The sequence below is a fragment of the Corvus hawaiiensis genome, chromosome 13 (genome assembly GCF_020740725.1).
Source record: "Corvus hawaiiensis isolate bCorHaw1 chromosome 13, bCorHaw1.pri.cur, whole genome shotgun sequence".
Classification (NCBI taxonomy): domain Eukaryota; kingdom Metazoa; phylum Chordata; class Aves; order Passeriformes; family Corvidae; genus Corvus; species Corvus hawaiiensis.
In genome coordinates this window covers 3,915,721-3,941,949 of record NC_063225.1, presented here as the reverse complement: position 1 = coordinate 3,941,949, position 26,229 = coordinate 3,915,721, and the positions used below count along the sequence as shown (strand labels likewise).

General features: G+C 36.8%; 1 protein-coding gene across 2 annotated transcripts in view; it reads right to left on the bottom strand.

The window, feature by feature from the left end:
• The window catches only part of EFL1 (elongation factor like GTPase 1), a 65,150-nt gene that overhangs the window by 22,688 nt on the left and 16,233 nt on the right, over positions 1 to 26,229 (bottom strand). For both annotated transcript variants that reach the window (XM_048317805.1, XM_048317806.1), the window contains exons 13-15: positions 24,299 to 24,450; positions 23,412 to 23,590; positions 22,615 to 22,750 (exon numbers count right to left, since the gene is read on the bottom strand). In XM_048317805.1, the coding sequence (XP_048173762.1) occupies positions 22,615 to 22,750; positions 23,412 to 23,590; positions 24,299 to 24,450 (467 nt within the window). The remainder of the gene's footprint in view (positions 1 to 22,614; positions 22,751 to 23,411; positions 23,591 to 24,298; positions 24,451 to 26,229) is intronic.

The window sequence follows — 26,229 nt, the reverse complement described above, 5'->3', positions numbered from 1 at the left end:
GAATCTATTTAATTTACAAATTCTTAGTAACAAATGTTGGAAAAAATCCATAAATGTTCTTGGACACGCTTTTTGCATAATATGTTTACTAAGTAACTGCTAATGTGTTTTCTGAATAATATTAGAGGAAGATGTAACACAACTAATTCCAAAATACCACATGACAATGGAAGAGTTCTACTAATTATGATGATACATAAATCTTAAACTTAGTTTTTGTCCAGCCCACTGAAAGCTGCACATACTACTTGAGATCAAAGATCTCAAATGTTTCTCAATATGTTACTTGAAAGGTCTTAGAAAAGTCACTCCAAATTAAAGCCTTAATAAAAGGCTGATAATGGTAAGAAAGACCTTCAGAGGCTGGTGGTTTGTGCTTTTAAAAGCAGACTAAATAATGGGTCAGGGAGAATTATTACACAGGTGGTGAAATATGAGATTTACAAAGGTTCTTCTTTTGTTGAGTCCCTTCTCTGACTGGCCCTAGAAGATAAGAATACTAAATCAAGTGTATACCAACCTGTACCATCAGATATTAACATGTGATAGAAGCTAAATGGTAAGAAGAGATAAGAACATCACGGCTGAAATTTTCAGAAGGAGTAGGAGTTTTAAGACAAGTCTCAATTTACTTTTCACTTCTATGTCTTGCTGGTAACCACTACACCTTACACAGTAATTTTGCTGCCTTTAAAGATGAAGTATGCTTTTCCAGCTCAATTCAGCTATAAAGATCTGAACACATAACAGATCAACTTCAAGGTATATGTAATTAGTTTCTTTTGATGTAGAAAGATTTAGGTATTTAATGTTCTTTCAAGTTGCAAAAAAAATGAAGCAGACACCACCATCATGCTAAAGTTTTTCAATCAGATAAGGGAATAATTTAGTTTGCAGTGTGAAAAATCAAACAAAGAAGAATGAAAGCTGTTTAAATTTTAACTTCTGCCACACTGTTACTAGCCTCAGCACATTAGTTCAGTCGATCTTTATCTTCTCTCACTGATGATATCACCACTTAAGAATCCAGGGCTGCTTTGGAATGGAGACATGTCAAGCTTTGGACTAACACAGTAAGGAACTAAGTAAAGCAGAAAGCTAATGTTAATCTGCCCAGCAAGACACTGTCTCCACTGAAATCTATCATTTCTTATCAATGATACCTCTTTAGAAAGATTAAGACCTTATGATATGTAAAGCCTACCCGGTTTAAATGCTCCATGCACTTCAGTATGTATCAGTGCAGACAGACCATTCATGTGAATTATGTAGGTGTGATGCAAACTTTAGTAAATCTACCCAGCCTGAAATCTCAAAGTGAGCATGTGCCTTTTGTTTCAGCGGGACTGTACAAACACAGTGACACCTCCATAATTTTCTTTGACCTGTAATACAAATGCTTCTATAACTCCCTGTCAGAGACATTTTAAAATAAATATCTTTAAAAGGTGATTTTAAAAATATGTATGAGAAAAATTCACAAATCCACGTTAAAAGTATGATTGCCTCTAGATGTTTCCAGTTTATTCTTAAAGTAAATAGGCTAAAGGCCGACTAAAACAAACAGAAGAACAAATGCTATTTGCCAAGTAATATTAAAATAATAAAATTTAAGGAAAATGCCTTCATATCAATCATCATTCTTCCTCAAATCTATGCAAATAATTCTTCTCTTCCCAATATCTAGCATAAGACTACAAAAGATTATACCATTTGCAGACTGTTAGCTGTTAAGGTGACTAATACTGGTTCACTGTAGCCAGATCAACTTTAAGCATCAACCTCCAGCCTTCCATTACTGTGCCAAATTTAAAAAAAAAAAAAAAAAAAAAAAAGAAGAAAGGAGGGATTTTGTAGGGGGAAAAGTGGCCTTTGGTAGGATTAAACTCAGTTACAATAGTATGCTTTTCATATTTGAGGGATCTTAAAAGGTTTTACTAATCACCAGGATTAAATGATGGTAACTGTAGGGACAAGTAGCTCCTATGGTTTAAGAACACCTTGTATTACATGTTTATCACCTCAGATTTTAAGCATGTTTCTCTTGTGTCTCATGGGCACTGCAGAGAGACATCTGAGGGCAGAACCTGACCTTTCTATATTAGAAACTATTTCTAGAAGGGAAGGGAATGTAAATCAAGACACAGACGACATTCTAGTTGAGATTTCATCAACTTTTTCCATAATACACACCACATGTTAGCACAGATTGCTGGTGAGCCTCCTCATCTCTAATTGTGCACTTCCCCCTCAATTCTTACTTGCTTCTGAGGCAAGGGAAATTGCTTGTATGGACAACAGTGTGTTGTAAGGTATGTCCATGGTTTCAGCTGCTCTCAGTGCTTTCCAACCATTTTACAGAAAAGTTAATTGAACTTTTTCTTTTTCCTTTTTCCCAATGTGATTTTTCTTTTGAGCTGGCCTCTAAAAATCACCAGTATCCAACAGACTGTAGAACTATTTGACCCAGTTTCCACCCAGGTTTCAAAAACACAAGTTCTACCTGAATATGCACAAGAGATTAACACGAATTCAGTTTCTCTATACAAAGGTGTTCAGTTGTAATTTTATTGTAAAATGTTACTTTTAGGTTCACAGCAGTTGGAGGGGAAATTGGACCTAACTTTCTGATCAGATGAGAGCAAACTCAGCCATATTATCAATAATGCTACAACAAGACTCCCCAAGGGGCACAACTGTGGTAAGACACTGAATGCAATAAGCAGCTTTTGACACAAGAAGCAACTCAGTGCTTTACTACTGAATCTTTGAGTAGGTAAAGATGAAAAAGTGCTGGAGCACCCCACTGAGTTATTTCAGGAAAAAACAGCAGTTCAAAGAACAAAGCTGTCTGCTTTCAGAGCTGCAAGGAGAGCAAGAACACGGTCTAAGAGCGTCTTCCACCAAAATATCCTATTACTAGATTATAGTTTCTAGAAGGATTGCACACACATATAATGAGTAAACAAGCATCATTTATCTTCTGCTGAGTGCCTTTGGGAAAAAATACCATATATTTCATTAGGCCCTTAGACTGCATGATAACACACATTGCCTATGTGTTGACTGAGCTGACAATTCTAATTATCAACATTCCTATACTTTCTCAGACCAGACTACAATCAATTTCAAGGAAACTAAAAAAAAATCATTTTACATTAAACAGTAACATCTTTAAAATGTTACAGTGAATGGCTTGAGATCTACCTGCACTCAGTCTGTGTGAAAAAGCTGACATCGAAGCTGAGCCAGAAATTTGCTTGCTAAAATACAAATTTACGTTAAAGTAAATGGAATTAAACCAAAGTCAGTTAACATTCCAAATCTGGCTTCTGGATTTACAAACTGTTGTAGTCAAGATGAAATATTGATTTCCTTAAGCTGCTTAATGAGACTAATAACTACAGAAGATGAAAGTATTACAAATAATCATGTTTTTCTTACGCTACACAATCATTTCATTTATCATGCCATACTAATTTTTGGAGCTCAAGACTAAAGAAAACGATCCTGATTTTTCAACATCTATGTTTAAGTGTCATTTTAGCATAGAAACCTAGGAATTTCATATTTAAATTTGTAACAGGCCCCCGTCCATCTTTATGTATTATGAAATCAATGCACTTGTAGCTCCACAGGAAAAAAAAAAAAAAGGAAAAGAAATCTTTACTCCAATTAAAGCTACTTTAATCTTTTAACTGTAAAGCATTCTTGATAAAGGGACTGAACAGCACCTTTTGTGGTTTTATAAAATGGTTCATAGCTGTCCTCAGCAGTATACATGCAATATATTTTGCCTGAGCCCACACATTAAAATTCCTTTCCACACACCAGCTCAACTTGACATCACTTGAAAGCAGCAATACTGAGCAACAGTAAAAATGTGGACAGATCTTCCTACAGTGTGACCACACTGGCACTCACTTCAGTTATAGCCTGTATGTCAAATTAATGCTTCCATTACTGCATGTGGAAAGCATTTAGCACCATACAAAACTCTCCAAGGGTTTCTGAAACACAAACCAAATTTTAGATTTATAATTACTTTAAATAAATTATTTTAATTTGACCTGACAGCAACACATCTGAATTTACTTAATTTTTTTTAAAAATTACTACCAGAACTTCAGCACCAGTTCAGAAAGGTTGTTGTCCCAAACAAAAGGAATTTAGGAATAGTTGTTTCAACATATTTATTTTGATAATCTACAAGTCTTTTGAAATGCTGAGTTGTTGTTCTTGAGGGGTTTTACTTAGTAGTAGTAAATGTGCTTTTATAAACAAACTAACAAAATTGCATATTGCACTGGAAAACAGATCAGCTGAATTCTTATGGAGCATCCTATGCAAGGAAGAAAATTTGCCCAGAAATCCTCTGAGGAAAAGGGAAGTCTTCTAGACAGCAGAGGTTTAACTATGCTCTCTGAAGACTCAATACATCTCTTTGTGAAGATGAGAAATGTTTCAGGTGTAGCTGTAGAGGCCTCCCTGCACTGTTCACACATGCTAGCCCATCTACTGCTGGTTCCTACTGGTAAAATGAGAAAACAATTAAACCACAAAAAAAAACCCAAAACCCCCCAAAAACCCCCAATAACAACAACAAAACAAAACCCCCCTCCATCAACAAAATTCAAGAAAACATTGAAGTGTTTGGTAAAATACTTTAGACTTAGGCTTGATATGAATACCTAAGTTTGCAAAAGGAACATATACCAAAAGATCTAAATTTCTTCCCTCAAGGTAGCAGAAGAAAAAGACAAATCTCCAGCAGTCATCTGGCAAAGACACATCTGATGTTGCTATTTTGGATTTTAAAAAGGAGAGAAAGTTATTTAAAACCAACTTCTCTGGCTAGTTACATTAGAAAAAAGTAGAGCAATTCTTATTCTACAGTTTTGCAGGACCACCATCAAAACATCAGCTGTGCACACACACTCAGTTCTGGAAATCTATTAAAATAGGATTGCATGTTACAGGATCATGAATAGATGAGGTATCAGAAGTATTAATCAAAACAATCACTTCTCACTTTATTTCAATGTTTTTTTAAAATATTTCACCTACATTGAAAGGTACAGATGTTCAGAAGGCAGAGGAGGGGGAGGCAGCAGCCTGAGGCTGAGAAGGGAAGCATGGAATCAGTTGTGCTCTATCAGATTGAGCATGAAAACTGTTTAACATTAAAAGAAAGGAGATGGAGGCAAAGCCTTTCTACTTGAACATGTAGCAAAGTTCAATATTTATTTCTAAGTAGACAATAGAAGGCATAAACCCTCATACAATATTTTAGTATTTTTATGAGAGTACTGGAGGCAAGATGCAAATGAGCAAAGATCTAAAGTTCACTCGGGTTTTCAGCACCACAGAACACTTAATTCTTCTAATTTCTTGACCACATGCTTCCCACAACAGATCAAAACTACTAATCTCAGCTAATAGATCAATAACATCAAATGATTTCTTCATACATCAGACTAGTTATAGCATAGCCTAAAAACCAGCCAAAGAGAAAATGCCATTTTAGGCTTTATTCAGTTTTAGTAATGTCTCCTGAAAATGGGCAGACTTCACATATATACTGTTTTCTTAAACTGAAGATTGTAAAATATAACTAACATCTGTTACTTCCCAGAATCAGTCATAAGTGGTGTTAAAATTAATGAGGCCTTCAGGCTCCGATCTTGCAAAGAATTAATTCTAATCTGCAGAAGTCTTGGAGGTTTTGTCATGTTTGCCTAGAAAAAGCCACATGAACACATTCCTACAAATTCTGCATTACACACCCCAGGTACATGGGGAATTTTAGAATCTGCCACTAGAAGTGTCAATTACAAAAGACAGTGGCAGTTAGTTTAAAAGCTCATTAAATTTTGTCCATCCATGCGCTGATTTATGTTTAACTGTAGAATCCCAATATACTTGATTTATATTTCATTACTTAAAAAAAGAACATAAGGCCTTTATCATTCAATACATCAGGTAAATGCAAATACAGACTAATCAGTTATGAGGGTATTTCAGACATCACAGGCAGAAGCAGCACACTGATTACCAAATGTGTACAACATCCTGTGGGAAATGCCTGAGCCATTGACCATTTATCCTGTGAACTTGTAAGACATGCAAGTAACTAATTAAAATTCAATTTTCCAAGACCTGACCCAATGCCTAATTCTCTCTTTTAAAGGCAGCCTCCCCACCCCCCAACACATCTGTCTATAAGTGATTTATGCTGGCTGATTTTGCTGCCTTGGGAAATATGGCTTAGAGTCTTCCAAAGCACCATGAATAATGGACCCCTTCAGTCTGCATTATGCAGAAATTGATGTTTATTTTAAATACAATAATTTTCAAGAGGCATAAAGAAGAATATAAAATTTCACTTCAAGCTAAAAGAAACCTTTAAGTAGCTCATTTGCAGTTACACAAGCAATAATATTTTGGGAAATAATTAATCAGAAGGATTCTAACCAAATAAAGCACCTTTCAAATGTCTCAGATTAGGACTATTTGACATAATGGGTGTAAAACAGATGGCATGAGAGGGAACAGGGATGTCTTAAATACACTTGTTATACCAGCAGCCTAGGAAGTTACTGATAATGAGTTATTTATCACATGCTCCACTTTAATAGCTAAATTAATTAAAAAATAAACAGAAAATGCACTCAAAAAAAAAAAAAAAGAATGAAAGAAGTTGCTGCAACATGAAAACCTATTACAGGGCCATTAATACTGACCTCAGATTGAAAATAATTCTTATTTTTTCACAGAATTATATTTAAATAATGGATTTTAAAAATCAGCTTCAGTTAAGTAATTCTGCCAGTCTGCCTCTGTGTAAATTAAGCATACCAAAATCAAGTATATTTAAAACATAAAAAACCCGTAAAAGTTAGGAATGCTATTTATCCTCCTTATCCCCCCAAACTATTTTCCCCAAAGGAAAGAAGACTGTAATTTTCACCCTAATTTCTGATTACTTCAGTTAATGTATCATCGAGAGTTATTACTGTAATTTGCAGTCTGCATAATTTTGACTTCCTAAAATATTGCAACATATTAACTTCCATTAGCTCTAGGACAAGAAAAAAAATGGGAAAAAAATACACAGATCATTCCTAAGGTAAAAGAATTCTTAAGACTAGTACAGAGGACCACATAATTAAACTGGGCTTTAAAACATTCCTCTATTTCAAAATAAAGAAATTAAATAGAACCAATCATGATTTTTAATGTGTTGTTGCAAAAAAAAAAAAAAACAAAAGCCAACAAAACAACTAATAAGATTTAATTTTATTGACCTCACATGAGTCTATATCGCATTGAGAACATCCCCAACACCGCTCTCTTCATTTGCTGCAAACAAGCATGAGCCTCACACTGACAGAAGATACCAGGGAGGGAGCTTGGAGCTTTAACACCTCCACATCTGGAAAACCCTTAGCGTTTTAATTCCCTTTTCTACAGGAATAACCATAGTCAGTGTCTACTTCATTTGCATTAGAGGATAAAAGCAAAAGAGACCCCACCCCAAAAGGCAGTCTGAGAACACCATCTCAAATACAGCTGGGCTGATCTACAGCCAGCTGCCCCCCAAAAGAACAAGCTTGTCCCCACTGCTGGCTCCCCAGCACCAGCATTTGTCAGACTCTGGGTGAGACAATTCAGGATACTAAATAAACAGTGTAAAACTAATCTAATAAAAACCAATTTTTCCTCTCACCCAATTTTCACTCCCTCTATCAACGCATTAAGAGGCTCCTGCTGACGTTTTGTCCAAGAACAGGCAATTCACCGTATTAATCCTACTGAAACCTCAGTGGCATGTTGACACCAACCAGAAGACCAGGTTTAACAACCAGCATCTCCTAAAACTAGTTAAGAGACCTTTTCCCCCTTTCCCATCCATGTAGAGGGGGCAGCTAACACCTCTAGGTTGTGAAAAAAGTTAATTGGTCTCCATGCCCCACCTCTGTTGCCCTCCCAAAGGAGGCCAGGCTGGCTGACATTGTGCTGCCTAAGCAGCAGAGCCCACAGATGAGGTATCGAGTGTCACCCACAGGCAACAGCAGTGGCTCGGCTGCTGCTCCAAGACAAAGCAAAACCTTAAAACACACACACACAAAAAAAAAAAAGCCAGCTGCTTTTCTGAGCAGAAGTAACGTGGCCATTTGCCACTGCTCTAAACGTCTGCATCAGCTTTAAACGCTTTGGAAGAGTTCCAGATAGATAAACCTTTTTTACTAAAAATGAGAGGCATTTCTGCTAAAAATGCCTGAGCACTGAAATGACTCTTTTTGGTCAAGAGGCAAGGCTTTCAATACAGTATGTCATACTTCCTGATGGGATTGCGGACACAAAAGAATCTGGTAAAAATGGAGTATGTTTTTAGTCCCTTTTCCAAAGTAAACGCAACTCCTGTAATCACACAGGCTCCCCTCAACAACTTTTAAACACGTTGTCAACTTCCACGAAGTTCACCAGCAAGAGAGAGGGGAGGGTTCAGGTGTAATTAAGTTTCCACAAGTTATGTAAAATCAATGGCTAAGTACTGAAGGGAGACCAAAATTGGTGAGCTCACTGAAGAAAGGGCAGGCAAAACACGATCATTATATGTCCTGGCTGGAAGCAGCTGCCTGGCGACCAGCACGCGCATCCCGGCCGGCCAACTGGGACACAACTGCGGGAGAGGGGAGGCGCAGCAGAGAGGGGAGCTGAGGATTTTAAGGACATCAGTCCACAGGAATCCAGGCTTTGTTAGTAACACTGCTCAGAGGACTTTCTTTTGAACATCACGAAACAATTAGTCTTTTGTGCAAAAGCTCCGAAAAATACAACCATCAGGATTCTAGACATTTTATATCCCATTTTGAGAGCTTCTCAATCACGTGTGCTTTCCACTACCTAGTCCTCATCAGCTCCAGCAGGCTAAAGAGTGGGAAATGGGTCTAAATATCTCTGTGTAAGCGCAATAACTGATGGAACAAGAACTGCCAGTGGGTGGCATTCTCATTTACAGTAACTGGTTCACAGCTGTGCAACTCACACCGGTTGGTGACCCAATACTTCAGCATTGCATAAAGCGTGATTTGTACAAATCTTAACATATGACACTTGGAAAACATCAAGTCTTTGGGTGAGTATTTGTTGCTCAATATTATGTTTCACAAATCCAATTAGTCACTGAAACAGATCTGTGTCAAAGCTGGCACTCCACTGAAGCTTAAAATGTCAGTAACAGATAGACTGACATTATGCCCCATACATTAACTTAACTGTAAAACTTACACATTCAGAGTGGAGTTTTTCTATCTTCCCACCAGTACATTGTCTTGGCACAGTCTGCCTACATTCAAGACAATAATAATGCACTTAAACCAACATCGAGTGTCTTAGAAAAACTTCCTGACTTCAAATTTATTGGGATAACAGAAATTACCTCTATTCTATCCAGAAAAACTTTGGCTCACATCACAGCTGCGGTTCTTACACTCACTGCAGTTTTCCTGCTGCAAACTCTGTTTTCACACAGACAGGACCAGAAGCAAAGATTGCAATACAAAATTCTCAGTACCAAATTAGGTGAATTATCTATCAAAACATGCACGCTCAAAGGAAGGTAACCAAATGTAAACCCCACAAAATCATTATCTACAGTCCATAACAGTCATGACAGAGGAGCAGCCTTGGAAAATGGAGCTTTTCATTTTTAAAAACCACTCTTGAATTTTGCCCCTATACATAACAGACCTCACTGGAGGGAATTAGGTAGTAGGGACCAAGAAAGTTTAGAAACTTCTTTTAGTCTTAATTAGATGCAAAAAGGTATCTAAATTTGGTTCCAGGCCTTAATGACAAAATTTCAAAATACAATCAAGTAAGGTGAGCAGGTGTTCTGCATCCTAAGACATAAACTCAACATTAACAGCCCCTCGAACATTATTTCTTGCCTATCTATGACTGGAATTAATTCTTTATAAATAGCATTCTTACCCATTCAGATTCTCAAACATGTAAAACTAGAAGTACTATCTAGGCTTGTTATTTTCAAATCATACCGTTTTGACAATGAAATTACAATAATTTTTACTAGCTAAATACAAAAGGAGTTGAAACTCACACTGCTTGGTTTGCGAATTGCAGAAGACTTCTAGTAAATATCAGCTTTTCCAATTATTTACAAAATAAAAAAGCACTACAAACAATCTGAACTTTGAGCCTAAACTATCCAGTGCTGCCCCTTTAACACTGTTGTTTAGCAGTGCTCCACAGTTTGACATCAGTTGATACTCCTAAATATAGCTCTGCCTTAAGTCCCCCCCACAGTTCATAGCCCAGACAAAGCCAGCTCCATGACTCACAGCCTGACACAGGCCAAACAACCCTCACAACACTTCTGAAATTTAATCTGAGACATGAAACATCAAAATTTCGAGAAAATATTTAGAAAATTAGTCACTAAAACACAGCCTTTATTAACAGTCTCTTGACTTTTTAACCTTCCCGTTTGCTGCACAGGATTGTGATTCCCTGTGAATCACGTTCTTTCAGTGGGGTTATGTGCAAAAATGATTCCAAACTGGTCTTCCCCACTCAGACTCCCATGCCCTCCGTGCAATCCCTCACTGCTTTTTCTGAACTCCTTGAAGAAGCTTTGGTAACAACAGACAATGGAAGGAATAAATGAAGGCTTTTGTGGCTAGTTCAAATGTAGAAGTAGAGGCATTTCACAGCCACAGATGGTATTCACTGGAAGGATGCTGTGTATTACACGCACCTGGTCTACTACACAATAAGAGGAACACTTCTCCACAGGCAGGTGTGAAAGCAGGTATTCTGCTCCTCTCCCCCTTACACAGAGGCCTGGCTAACATTAGGAAGTGCTCCAGCAGGAATTTAGAACACATTCAAGTAAATTGCCCTCACAGATTAGTGGTTTTGCATAAACAGTGCCAGTTAAAAGAAGAGCTTCAGCGTTTACTTAGGCTGTGGTTAACTAAAATATTCTCATATACTCTTACTTTATTGACATGGGATAACTAAGGTAATACAAATTAAAAGTAGAGGTAGAATAACAGAAATACAGAGAGAAAGGTCGAATAGAAAGGGGAAACAAGAGGTTAACACTAAGATTTGGGCTGGGGAGCTTAGGGGGAAAAGGGTCGATTTCAGAGCCACCTTAACACTCCAAAGACAGCTGAGGGAGGTCCAGCCTAATTTCTGCAGTCCGGCTATTACTCTGAGCAGAAAGCAATTAGTGTAGCTATGAAAGTTAAAGAAACATCCAGAGAGAAGCTCTTTTTCATATAAAGCAGTAGCTGCTCTCAGGACAAAGAAAGTGTCAAAAAAAAAAGAAGCTGAACAAGATGTTTTCATGGCAGTGCCTTTGCTTAACACTACACTGCCTCTGAAACCTACAAATTTCCAAGCTGAGCTAATAAGTAAGAACCGTGCTGATTGCAGAGTTTTGGCTCTCAGACTACTCTGTGAGATTAATTTAATTTAGAGTCAAAACATTTGTAGATTTTCTGCATGAAGAAATGCACATTAAAAACCATAATCCGAAGTTTTCACTACGCTGACAGTGCTGTGAATCTGTATGAGATCTTCACCCGAAGTGGAAATAGCAGCACTTTTTGTATTGTATGAAAAACAGTGTCCTCTGGCTTCACATTAAATGGGAGTAAGCAAACAGTTCAAGGATAAAACAAGTTAACTGGTTCCTATAGCCAGTTCCTGTAAAGAAACATGGACAATTACATGACAATTCTCTAACTACCCTAATTTTTCAAGGAATCATCCTCATAACTCAGATGCTCTGAATATTGAGATATTTGATATTCAACTAAAATACAATCCTTATCAGACAGTTGTATATATTCATGCTATAATAAACAAACTCAGTGAAAACCAGAAGACCACTAAATTTGTACTTTAGAACTGTTTTGTTCACAGGATACTTGTTTAAAGATGGGAAAAACCCTTATTCAATCAAAGCCACATAAAGGTGATTCCATTTTGCAGAACCTTAGAGAAAAGTTTGTACAGAAAGAGAGAAGATTAGATATTCAGGACAACTGTAAATTTTTTATTGCTAAAAAACACATATAAAGAGAACAACTTCCTGAGGTACTAAAGCAGAAAAAGGAAAGATTTAAAAGAAAATACTCAGAAGAGAAGAACTCTGCAAAAGTAGTAACAAACTAGATTTAACCAACAAAGCCTACACTGCCTAGAAAAACCACGTTTATCCATCACTTATTCACTGCCTCCATCAGGGCACAGAGAGGATGACATTTTGAGACAACTAAATTAATTTCTAGATCCAAGTTTCTCCTCCCCTGCCCCCAGTGTTATACACAGTATATTTCAGCACTGATAAACATCAGGAATGAAAATCTTTTCTATCATTAATGTGATTATTTGTGTTATTTAGGTTGTGTTGGGAAAAGCATGGTGTCCTGCCTGAGACTGCAAAAGGATAAAGAAGCAGAACTGTATTTGAGGCCTGGCAAGAGAGAAGCTGTGTTAGGACAGAACTGCACACACATACTATACACAATACACCTCTATGATACAGAAAACAGTGATTATCCACATGGATAACTTTATGATTTAATGTCATTTTTACACTCTTCAGTGTCTTTGCAATTGCACACTTGAGTAAAAGTCCAGCCTAAATGACACCTGAGGCAGCATTCCAGTTACATTTTTATTTAGTTACCTGCCCTCAAGTATACTGTAACTTGATACTCTGACAATGCCTACATTTCACACCTTTTTGTATACGAATTGACTACCTTTGCAATGAAGCTGCAACTTAATTCATCAGATAGAAGTTGAACTTTATCTGAGAAAAACAGCTAAAGGAAAAGCCAGATGATTAAAAGTACACACACCTTTTCAAAGATGTCAGTATTTGATTCATGTATACCATCACAGTAGCAAGAGAGATGCATTTTCCATAAATAACATCCATAAAAAACCCAATATCCTTTTAGAATACAACTTCTTTTCTGCATTGGTAACTGGACACATTCCTAAACAGATTTGATTTATGGTGTCTTTTTCATGTCTGAATTACTATACATGAATTTACATGCAGAAAGGCGTATGTTTTCAAACTCATTTGTACTTAAAGCAATTATTTTGCACCTATTTCTGAAATGACACTGAACATTCTCAGTTTGAATTTTAAAAAACTCATGGTCACATTAAATAAAGGAAATGTTCCTTTACAACAGGTTTCTGAAAGTTTGAGCTCTACAGCAACAACTTCTGCAAAGGCAATTCTCTAGCATGTTTAATTCAGAAGGAAGAAAAGCCTAATGCCATTTTTTACAGGGGGATAAAAGGTTCATTTATATAGTCTAAATACAGAGCCTTGTTAAATCAGATTATTTACACCTCTGATGAAAACTGAACTCAAACACTAACTCCTCAAATGAGGCCTGTTTGCTGAATCTCTTGGACGTTTACTCCAATGCCCTGATGTCCCAAGTTCATCCCTGGACTGTTGTTTCCCACTTCCTCAATACAGCATTTCATAGCTGCACTAACAGGCAGGATTTTCTTAGAAATGGAATGCTAATAACTTTGAGTACAAAACTGAAGTCACTGTGGTTCCTCTGTTATAGATCCTCATTTAGTAATGGACACTAAAGTCTCTAGAGATTTTTCACCCACCAAGGCAAGTTAGATGGTTTCCCTTAGAACCACATCAGAGGAAAAGAGGGAGCAAACAGCTACACTACAGACACCTACTAAAAAATGCTGACATTCTAGTTTTAAAGAGGATACTGGCTTTAAAAAAATAAAACACACCAAAAACAAAACAAACATGCTCCAAGTAATTTTATAAGCAGACTGAGGGAGGGCATAGCATTCAGGCTCTTCAAATGAAAACATGAGGTCATTTCCCCAAATCATCACTGAGGCATCTCAGTATGCTGTAAAAAAATCCCAAATGCAACATTATAGATGTGAGCTCAGCAAATAACCTCAAAACTTCACCTTAAGGTTTCTATTACCATTTTACGCTGATGATAGTAACTACTTTAACTTCTTCTATTCATACAGTATTGGAAAAGAGGTTCATTAGCCAAGTAATAAATATGGCTATTTCTGTAGATAACTTCTCCCTTTATTTATACATGCACTTTCATATAGGGAGAGACTAAAAATAGTACATTGATGCTGACTTAAAGACAGTAAGTGTGAAACACTGGGGGAAATCCCTGTCTTCTCATTTTAAAGAGACTTGCAAAATTACACCCATCCAACCACTCACAGAAGATTTGGAGATTTTGGAGATAAGCCAGGTAGTATCTGAGACCTAAACCCACAGTTAGCTACTGAAAGGCTGAGTAACACCTGCCCAGGGGCAATGACTACAGAAGTCAATTGTCCACTCTGACACAAGAGGAGCCAGGCCCCTCTAACACTGGCCCTGAATTCTGAACAATGGATAGCAGTGTGGTAACAAGCATTGGACAAATGTGAAGTCTCACGGCCAAGAATCACTTCTTTTTGCAATAAACACTGGGGTGATAAACAGCCAACTGCCTGCACCTCAGACCCTCTGCCCACTCTATTTCTAGATGTTTATATTAAGTAGCTGCAGAGCATGTGCCTTCTGCTGTGCTCTGAGCTCCTTCAAGCAGCAGTGGTATGAAATTGTCTCGATTCTTGTTAGTCCCACTGCTGCCCACAGGCACACAAGTAGCAACAACCAACACCGACAAGTCTGGGCAGTTTTCCTTCTGGTATTATTTGGGAAACCTCAAGCATCAGCAAGTAGCTGTCTGCAGACAAACCCCACAGAATCAGGAGCTTGCCTCGCATTTAGGAGATTATATAGAAATCTAATTTCCATTCACACAAAAGCTCAGATTTTACAGATTATAGAAACTAAGAGTTGCTATAAAGCTGACATAGAATGTTTCATTGCATTCTCTCCTTTCCTCAAAAACTTAATCATTTGCATTTTTTCACACTATAATCCAGCAGGGGTCCAGAGCAAATTTACAAGCATTTTTGGGTAGATGAATGTATTATGACTTTAGCTTAAATAGTCTTATACAGTTCAATATTTTAAATATTATTAAAGAACCCCTTGTATTTCAGTGGCAAGACAAAACAAATTTTTAAAATCTCATCATCAACTCCTGAAAATTAGAGCAGAGAACATTCCAGAAGCACTAGAGAATTTAGAATTGTTTTTCTTCAAAAAGAATTACTACATTTATGATTTCCTTTTATAGTCTTAATAAGCTACAGTCAGAAAAACAGAAAAAATACAGCTACTCACAAAGCAATTTAAATTCTAAAAAAAAAAAAAAAAAAAAAAAAACCAACCAAAAAGATCCACAAAAAAACCTCAAAACAAAAAAGGCTTTATAAGGAAACTCTTAACCATTCAAAGTATCCTTCCAAAAAAACAAATTTAGCTGAGTTAATAAAGACACATGTCAGTGCTATAACTCTGACCTAAGACATGGCATGCTTTTTTCCTCTCTAGTGATATCTTGATATTGATTTGAAAACAAGGTAATGAATCACTTATTTCTTTTGCAATAAAGTTTGTCAATTCAAAGCCCCCGAAATAAATCACATTAAATGGTGAGGCAAACAGGGCAAAGGAAACTCAGCAGATGATCAGCAAAATAAACTTCTAATTTCATTTGGTGCTAGTTCATCAGCTGTGCACCATGTCATGTTATGTTGATCTCTAAGCAATACTAATTTCTCAACCTGCCTTGTTAGAAGCACACACAGCAAAGAGCAGGAACTGCAAAGGGACTAAATCCACTATGGTTAAAATAGAGTTAAAGAAAATGGTTTCAGTTTCCAGCCCTGAAAGAGGCCAAACAACAGATTAACTATTATGTCTTGAGCTCAAAGAAACAACTTGAACATATTCAATTTTTTCAACAATTTAACTACTAATAAAACACTACCTGGGTAGGAAAATAATATAAGTACTATGGTGTCAGGTAAATGCAGCAGTCCACAGAGATTAAATGTCATTCAACAACAAAATCCATTCAATTATATACCTTTTCCTCAACAGTGCTGGATTACTAAAAACTGGTTTAAAAGGCAAGGTTATTTTATAGGCATTATAAGATGGCAGTTAGAGATAAAAAGTGTAAGCATTCCAAAACTGAAGACAAAGGTTTGAGTTTTCTTTGTTTCATTCAGTACTTTGGGCTAATTTCAGTAACATTCTGGAGGAAGACTGCCCTCCTGTGTTCACCAACCACAGCAGGCTGGGATGAGACAGCCCATGCAGCTGGAATCACTTCAAGCTGGCGATTTTATTTATTTTATTCTTTTTTTTCAAATAATCGCATTACTGATTCAGAGAGAGAAATTAGCCCACCAAATGTTTGCACAGAAATACAAGGCTGGTGAACAGCAGGCCTGTTCCTAGTGCTCTCGCAGAAGGTGGTAATGCCTGCTAGTTGGCATCAGGCCTAGAAAGCCATTCTGGGCCTTTAAAATGGCACTGCTGCTCGCAGCTGCTCTTTGCTCTTAACAGAGGCTGCTTATTAAAAGCTCCTAAATTGTTCAATGAAGTCCTTAAGGAATAAAATGCTTGTTAGACACCTTGTAATGAGGTTAGCTGTACTCCTTCACACCAGCTCTACATGCTACTGCAGCTCTGTGGCACCTATCTTCAGAAAGGTACCAAAAAATACAGAGGTATGAATCCATCATCACCCACATTTCCTATGCCACATTGTTCCCATGTCAAGAATCCTGTAAGTGCTTTATAAATAATTAAAACATGAAAGAACACTGTATGGGAAAACGAGCATTTTAGAAATGGAAACACCAAGGTACACAACAGTGTGTCAAATGTAGGAAGTCTGACAGTGAGCTGGCAACAGGAGGGACTTCTAGATTCCTGCTTTTAACAATGTAACTTGGTAAGTTAAAAAACCAAATGCTCCTAATTTGGTGGAATACTTGATATTCACATAGCAAACTGCATTTGGAAACATTCAGGAAATCATCCAGCCTCCTACGAGCCCTGCACTAAAGCACTACAAATCTAGTGTCAAGGGAAAAGCTTTTCTTTTAACAGTATTCAACAAGACACAAAAAGCACCTCAATAGTTGTATAGGCAGCTCTAAGATCTAGGTTTGTACACTAGCAAACACAAGTCCACTGTTATGGTACTTGTGGATAAAAAGCAGCACACAGATCAATGACTTAAGATGCATGTCATTCTGAACTCGTGTGTGGGCATGCACAACATGCCTTGAGATAAATTTTATTCCAATTAACAAAAATGTATCACTGAATGATCCTTCAATTATTCATTCAGGAAAAATATGAGACTGAGCCAATTTTTAAAAAATCCCACATGATTACTCACTTACACAACTACCTAAACCAGTGCTTTCAAAAATGTGTGTTGGTTTTTACATCAGCACTTGCTTACATTACTTAGAAATGGTAATCAATATCCAGTATGGGAATTCTAAGCCCTTCATCTGTGCATGATATGATCACAAAATCCACTACCTTTTTCCCTTATTTTTTAAATACTTTCTTACACTACCTCCAACAACCCTTTTTTTGCAGAGAACAAAAAAGCATTTTGTCTCCAATTAGAGGGCAGCAACAAGAAAAATTATTAAAAAGTGAGGGAGAAAAAAAATGAAGCTATTATTCTGTGCATCTGGAGGGCATGCACTTGTTAAATCTTTACTTATGAGCCCAGATTATTTTTTCCTCACATATTGCCTCATGATTTTTCCTTTGTCACTTTGGGGATCACTCAGTTCTTTTTACAGTCTTCAACCACAAGAATTTCACAACAACTGCTACAAAGTGATGCTTCTCCTGTAATTGTACTTTTTCTTTGACTGGTTCAAATAAACAAACAAACAAATAAATAAATAAATGTATTTATATACATAAGGGGAGAGAAATTTTTGCATAGGAACAAGCAAATCAACCATCCCCCTCTTCCTTTTGCATTCCCCATAATACAGACTTATTAATAGTTCAAAACACTTACTGGTGTGAGACAGTTTTAATTTAGACTAAATACTCTTAACTTAGAAACATAATTGAAATAATTTAGAACTTGCATATAATAATCTCTTTTGTGGGGCTTTCAACACTGTTTCAATTTAAGTTCTTGTTTTGCCTCCTGGTAAACAAGCAACATTTTTTTCTTTCATGGAAAGACCTAAAAAATACTGCTTCCCCACAACTCTCATTAACAGAAAAAAAAAAAAAAAAAAAAAAAAAAAAAAAAAAAAAAAAAAAGAATTGTTTGTGGTAATGTTAATTTTTCTATTTGTGTACCTGCATTATCAGTCTCTACGGCTTGTTAAACAATATCTAACACTACTCAGCAAACAAAAGAACTTACCTACAACATCCAAACTAAACCAATTAATATATTCCAACTGGACCACTTCTAATTTTCCCTTTTAGAAGAGAAACCAAGCACTAGTAAGAAGAGCTATGATAATCAAATTAGAGACCAGTGGATTTCACACTACAGCCAGGGTTCACCTCCTGTCAAATCCAACACCTCTGGAGATGTTTGCAGGGCAGCAGGAACCTCCAGTGCCACTGATACTCCCAAGGGGAGTGTCCCAGCAAGAACCTAAGCTTCTGTAACTCTCACTGAAGAAGCTGAAACCTCTGGATAGCCAGATGATTGCCTACATCAAGCTCCTTTTTCTGTTGTATTTTTGCTGTAGGAAAGAAGAATAAGCCTTTAAGGAGCATGGGACAGTTAGAGTAGCTTGCTATTTGCATAGATGATACTATGGAAACAAAGGCCAGTGTTAATTATAGTGTCACTGAGAATGTACATCAGTCCAGCAGTCTTTGGAATATAATATTTAAGTACCATTTCTCTCCTATAAGTTCCAGAAGGACAGTACTGTCCAAACAGCACATATTGTTTCCGAGGTCTACGATACAGGACTTTTCTTTCCAATGGGTATTCAGACAGCTTCCAAAAGGGAAGCACAAAATGTGCCTGAGATGTCTTGGAATCAAAAATCAATTTATTTTGACATAAGGATTTGGGTGGCACACATAATTGTCACACTTAATGTCTGCAAGTACAGAGTACATCTATATTTGGAATTTAAGCATGGTTCTGGCATACCTAGCTAGAATTCACAAAGCAGAACACTGTTTCTGTTAAGATAGTAAGGCCTCAGCCCAAGTGAAGCTGGTATAGAAGCTGATATGGCCCTGAAGTCAGGACAGAATGACCCAGAGACAGCCAGCACTACAATCAGGTCCATGCAGATGGACCACTGGCAAGACCAGGATCTCACTCCCAGAACTGTCAGAGCTGATGCCCACAGGGAGGTTCATATTCAGCAGCTGCACACCTTGGAATGGCATCTGACGTGACAGAGGACAAATAAGCCATTCCTGAAACAGTGCACCAAGACACACGATTTATTTTTGGACCAATACTCCAACATTTTTCCAAATTAAACCTGCAGATACCTCATGGCCCATTCCACTGACTATCATGTTCTTCATTCAGCAGCCTCAACTCAATACAAGAGCCATCTGGAACCCGAGGGCACATGCCTAATCTGGTATAACCTTATCTGCTGCTCCAGTAACTAGATTCTCCTCCTCCAAGGTCTCTGTTCATTCAAAGGAGTACAAAGAACAGCCTTGCAGTGCCAGTTAACAAGTAAAATATCCTGTCTGCTGGCACAGGACATCTCACAGAGGTGCTGGTGGGGAAAAAGGTGACAAATAAAAAGGTGAAAAATAAGAGAGTACTCTCTTCTCAGAGGGCACTTTGTTCATACACTCCTTTTTAGTTCTCAGATAAATCAACAGTCCTGCTAAATTACAGATTCTACAAACTGGGTGTTTTTGTCTAAGACAAGGATTTTATTCTTTCCATAGACTATTCTGACAAATAATTTTTAGAAGAAGATTTATTACAAAGACTTTATTACCCTTGGTCCCCAAGAACTTTTTGTTTTCAATCATATTTCACCTCCTACTCAAGGCCTACAAAAATGCACAGTAGTCACAAGTTTGCAAAGAAAAATTCTGAATAACAAACAGCTCTATGGAAGGGTTCTATTTTGTATTTGCCATATTACTTGAAAATGACATACTGCTTAAAGCTTTTTGACAAATACTTTTGGCTAAACAGTCAAGCTGCAAACTTCCAACACAAATTAACCAACACAAAATATTTTGTATCTCCTAACTTCCAGGAACTCAAAATAATACCAGAAAATAACTGCCCAAAGCTTCCCAGAATGGCCACACATATTAGACAAGGACATAGTATCTCTTTCCAGCTCGATGTTGTGGAATTCTGTTTGTCACAGCTCTGCAGTTCAAACATGCTACGCTTCACTGCCCTTTCTATTCAGGATATTTTGCAATCTCAGATTTTCATCAATTAAAAGGAGAGTAGTATTTTAAGGTAATATTAATTGAACAGAAGGAACAAGGGATTAAATCTTTCCATCTTTGGTAAAACAACCTCTTTATCAAGCCTGGTCTTTGTCATTAAACCTTTGCATAAGCCAGTATAAAGGATAAAAAGGCCGCTTACTAGTAACAAGCAGATCCTTCCTTTCAAGAAACAATGTATAAATATTAGCAAAAAAACCCCAAACCCTGATGAAAAAATCTGAAAAAAATCTGTATCACGAGTCTAAAGTGGAAATAGGCAGTCATGATTAACTGTGTATTCCTTATGGCAATAACTTAATTATAGAGTGAAACCACAGAGCTTTCAGAAAAGCTTCCTTAATTTACTATATAATCCACAAGCAATTTCCTTATATGGCTGGAGAGAAATCACTCCTGTGTGCTCTAAAGCTGGAAGACAAATGGCCTTACAAACAGAAATCACTGTTACTAACTGGAATAATAAAAGTCTTGCATCACCATTGTTACACATTCCTTTCATATAAATGCATTGCATTTTCTTCCGAGTGTGGTAAACCATCATCAAATCATTAAATTGTTTATTGAATTTATGTAAATCAACAGTGCAGCCTTAGAGGGAAATGGGAGAAACAAAGGAAAGGCATTTAGGATTTTTAGTCTAAAAAAAAAAATCATTAAAATTACATTAGATGTAAAAATCCAAATACAGACTTGAGCTTCTATGTTTAACATAAAAATTAAACCTTGCTTTGGGTCATCACTTTACCGTGAGGTGATGACAAAGGATGAAATACCAAACACAGTCTGGCTAACTGTCAATTCTGATCTTAAAATTCCAATGAATTCTTCTAAATATGACCATTTAGAACTCATATTACTGAAGTAAACTGCTTTTCTTTATGGAAAAGTTAGATGCCACTGAAGAGCAGCCTTCAGCACCTGACTACCAACAACTTCTGGTAGAATCTGATGGTTACAAAAAGGTTTCTTAAAATTTGGTCCAACTCTTAACACTAAAAACATAACAAAATCCTCACAATACATTTTTTCTCTGCAGGAAGCAGCTCCAGGAGTATTTACTAAGTATGAAGACCACATCCTTTCATTTTTACTGCAGAGTGTTTTGGGATGGGTTTCTTTATTTTTCCCCAAACTCTTAATCATTTTTTGAGGTAAACAGACCATATACTTCATCTATTTTCAGATACTCACTCATATACACACTCAGGCACACTCACTCACCATTTTCATACTGCAAATGGTCAATTACAATCAGACTACAGTAAGGTATAATTCAGAATTTTAAAACATTAAGCTTCCAAATGAAATAAATTCACCAGCTGCTTATGTTCTGAATGCTAGGCCCATGATAAAGGAGACAAAGCACAGTTAACTGCCTAAATTAAAAAATTTCAACCCTTACAGGGTACACCTATTTTTCATTAACTATATATATACACCATAAATTTCTAAAAATCAGGCAGTACACATGAAAATATTATTGTATTTTGCTGTAGTTCAAGCATTTTCATTAACACAATGAAAAAAAAGAACCAAGTCATTTTTAGAGTTTACACTTTCTAAATTCTTAACATTACTTTTGTTATGAAAAAAAAGAGACAAATAAAGGACAAAACCAGTGAAGAATGCTACTTATTCTAGAGCAAAGCAGCTCAGAATCTGGCACAAAAGAACATAACTCAGTGATTAGGTTGACTTTTACAACTTGGTCCATGGAGAAAGTGACAAAATTGCCACAGCCATAAAAAAAGTAATTTTTAGCACCAGAGTTCAAACAGACCCATAAATAAAACTACACTCATCCACATCACTAGAAATGTCACATTAAAGAACTTCCACTGTTGGGAAAATATTATAAATAATCCTTGCAATTTATGAAATATGAGAATTTACTACTGCCTTTGGCAATTCCTGGCAGCAATGCTTCTCTGGCAATAATCCAACCTGAAGATAACAGGCTAATGTAATCCCCAGTTCTCTCCTCTTCAAAGTGCACACAAATCCCAACTTAATTGGACTGCCTTCCTTTTTTGCACATACGACATACGTAAAAATATTCACGGATTTAAGTTTTCTTATTTATTGATCACATCACACCAATTTCAGTGTATTTTAGATGACATAAGGATTCAGGTTGTAGGAAATTAAATCCTAGTTCTTACCCAGAACATTTCCTGCAGGTACTTCCTCAAGATCTTCAAGCTCTCTTCCCATAAGTAAGTAGAGGTTCTCCAATGTACAGCATGTCATATGAGGGACTGCTGGCAGATCATCTGTGGCAGAGCACTGGGATGACAGCTACACAAAGCACAAAACCAGCATCTGGGTATTTATCACTTAGCTCGGATAAAAACCTCTTCCACAAAACCTCCTTGCATTCCAAAGCTAAAAAATACAACCTAGAGCATTTCCATCTCAAACCTTAGATGGTAAAAACCAACATACACTCCCAAAAATCCAGGCTTGAGGCAAATAAGTGAATGTTACCAAGAAGATAAAAAAAGATAATGCCTTCTTTGGCAAATTTTAGGTGTGTACTACTTCTACCTCACCTTTCATTATCACCAAAAAAACAAATGTTTTGAAGTAAATTCAAAAGTAATGAACTTCTTTGATCAGAATCTCAAAACATTTAACTCCAGTTTTCCCAATGCTATTGTGCACCTTCTGTTCCCTAAAAGAATTGCTTTTTCCTTCACATCTTTTTTAAAAACAAAATATACACATACTGGATTTATGGTTAGCTAATACAACACTGTACGTTATTTTGGAAATGTTAAGGTTTATAATGAGTTTGCAGTCAGCTATTAGCACAATTACTTAAATTACTTTGATACTTTCTGGAATTTTGCACTTGAACTTTTTTTCTCTCTTTTGACTGAGACACGTGTAAGAAGTTAAGTCATCAGTGCCTCAAAAGAATCCCAAGTTATTGCAACAGTTCACAGTCACCTCTTACCTTGTGCAGAGACTCAGCAGGATCATATTTTGGTCCTAAAACAAAGATTCTTTGCCCTCTTTTCACCACGCCGCTGAACACTCTGGCAAAAGCAATGAAATAGTCCTTGTTGTCTGCTTCCTGTTTCACAGCCTTTGAGGTCATGCTGTCTCCTTGACCAGTGAGCTGTTGCTCTTCACCTAACCAGTCAGAAAAATACATTAAGCATAAAACCACTTTCCTCATCTGAAGGAAAAAAAGTCAGCTATATATTATATTGCCACATGTGGCGAATCACAGAATAGTTCCAGTTAAAACAGACTTTTAAGATCCTGAAGTCCAACCCAGCACTGCCAAGTCCACCACAAACCCATGTTCCTCAGTGTCACATGTTTTGAGTATCCCCAGGGATAGTGACTCAATGACTTCCCTGGGCACACTCTTCCAATGCTTTACACTTTTGGTCAAGAAATTTTTTCCCTAAACCTTCCCTGGCACAATCTGAGGACATTTCCTCTTGTCCTACCACTAAAGACCAACCCCCACAACTGCTACCCAGTCCTGCTGCTCATAACACTGCTTTTGTACCAATTTATTGGCTGTTTGGCGTTGAAAATTACAGAGTTTTTAGCAGAGCATCTCCTTCAAGCATCATATCCCTTCAAATAAAGTACTGAGATCAAGCACATTCTCAGGCTAAGGAACATGAATCCATGCCACTATTTCACCATTTATGAACTATCAGCTTTCTTACAAACCCCTCCTCACTCTTTGTTCAGTTCCACACATTGAACTTTGGACTGGCACGTGGATGATGCACGATGTGGATTTGTACACAGCCCCTTGGCAACACCAAGACACTACTATCAAACATCCTCCTAAAAAACAGGTATCAAGGTACCACACACCTTTCGTATCACCAGTGTTCCCAGTTACTTCAGACGAATTTTCACTTGGAGGCTTTTCTGACAGCTCCCTCCCTTGACTTGCTGCCAATTTTTCTGCATGCCTTCGTTTCGCAAGTTCGCGCCGATGAGCGATTTCTTCTTGAGTTAATGGCCTACATTGTATTTTAAAACATCAGTATTTGGCAATGTCATTTATCTTAAAATAAGTAACAGTAATTAGAATACTCTATTTGATATAAGTAAAAACTCATGCAGAATGCCTTTTGTCCCCCAACACTGTAATTTGAAGTCAGCTAAAATTTACAAAGTCTTCCTCTACCATATTTAGGCTTTCATTTTTCTTCCAAATACATAGAGATCAAATACTGTCATTTTTAATTACTCGTGGTATCTTTATTATTTCAAGGTAATCTTTATAGCAAGTGCTCAAATGCAGGGAAAAGTCTTTGCCTGTTAAAGCTACCTTTCATAAAGTGAATAAGCCCATTAAGGCAGAAGACTTAAAACAGACAACAACAACAAAAAACAATTTTAATACTCTGATGCATCCATCCACTCACTGGTACACCCTGCCTTAAAGCAAAGTGCTTCAAAGTATGATTTAAAGCAATAAATAATAAAAGATAAAGAATATTATCAACATGCTTACGTAAGGCAGTATAAAGAGACTCATTTGTCAATGCAAGCATTTTAAACAGCAAAGTGATGTTCATTACACACATATGAAATCTAACAGCACTGCCCACAACTGTCCATTTGATTTTTAAATCTGGCCCTAAGTAAAAGTAAGTTATTTGATGTTATCCTCTAATTTAATGATTACAAAGACAGAAAATAAATTCAGATACTAGTCATCTTCTCTTTTCAGTTATTACTCTTATTTCTATTAATGTCCCATATAAATGAGGGGAACCTAATCATTACAGATACTTTCAAGAATAATCTATTCTGTTTACTAATTTCAGTATCAACAAATTCTCAAGTAATGTGCCGTTATGTGCCTACATTAAAAAATAATCTTTAGTGCTGTAACTTAAAAGCAGAAGAAAAAACTAAGTTATGTAGACGTAATTTTTTTAATGGAACCAGAATGCTTTCAATGTTGGAGTTTTTGTTTGTTTTTTGGTTTTTTCTGCACTGGGAGCAATGGACATATATATTGCTTTAATTCTACCTCAAGAGAAGGAACAGAAGTCTTTCTATCCTAAAACATGCATTTCTACAACACAACAGGACAAACTAATCACCAAGTCTTAGACCTTGACATCAGCTGAAGAAGGTGAACATAACCCCACAGCAAAACCTCACCTACATGACTTGTCCTGCATTTGCTCACATGATAGAGACAAAACCAACAGTCTTTAGTGTTCAGATGGTTTAGGATTTTTTCAATCAAATCCATGAAACACACAGCATTAAAACAAAAAGTGCCCCATTAGTAGTTTTAGCTTGTTTAGTAGCCTTGGACAAGTCACTTCCCCTCTTCAGCCTCCACACTTACACAGGTCAAGATTTCCTGAATAGCAACAGTAATGAATGATAAGAGGAAGACAACCACAGGAAGCACTACAGCAGTAGAGTCATTTTTGTTTACAGAACAGCCATATAAATATAATCTCTACTAAAAAAAAGCACAGCAAGATTGACTCACTTTGCCACATCAACTATTACACACTTCAAAATATGGAAAAACCCTTTTAATCACAGGTCAAAGGTTTTATGTGCAGTCAGTAGTTACTGAACACCTACTCTGCTCTTAACTGGATTAATTAGGGGCAGGAAGCCTTGAACAGATTACATGGCTGAGAACAACTCATGCCAGTAAGATTTTTATTTATATCATAATCAGAATGATTTCCTTCAAGAAAATCACCTTCTTGCACCTTCTGCAAGAGACTTAATTTAAGAAATAAGACACTTCATGAATCAAA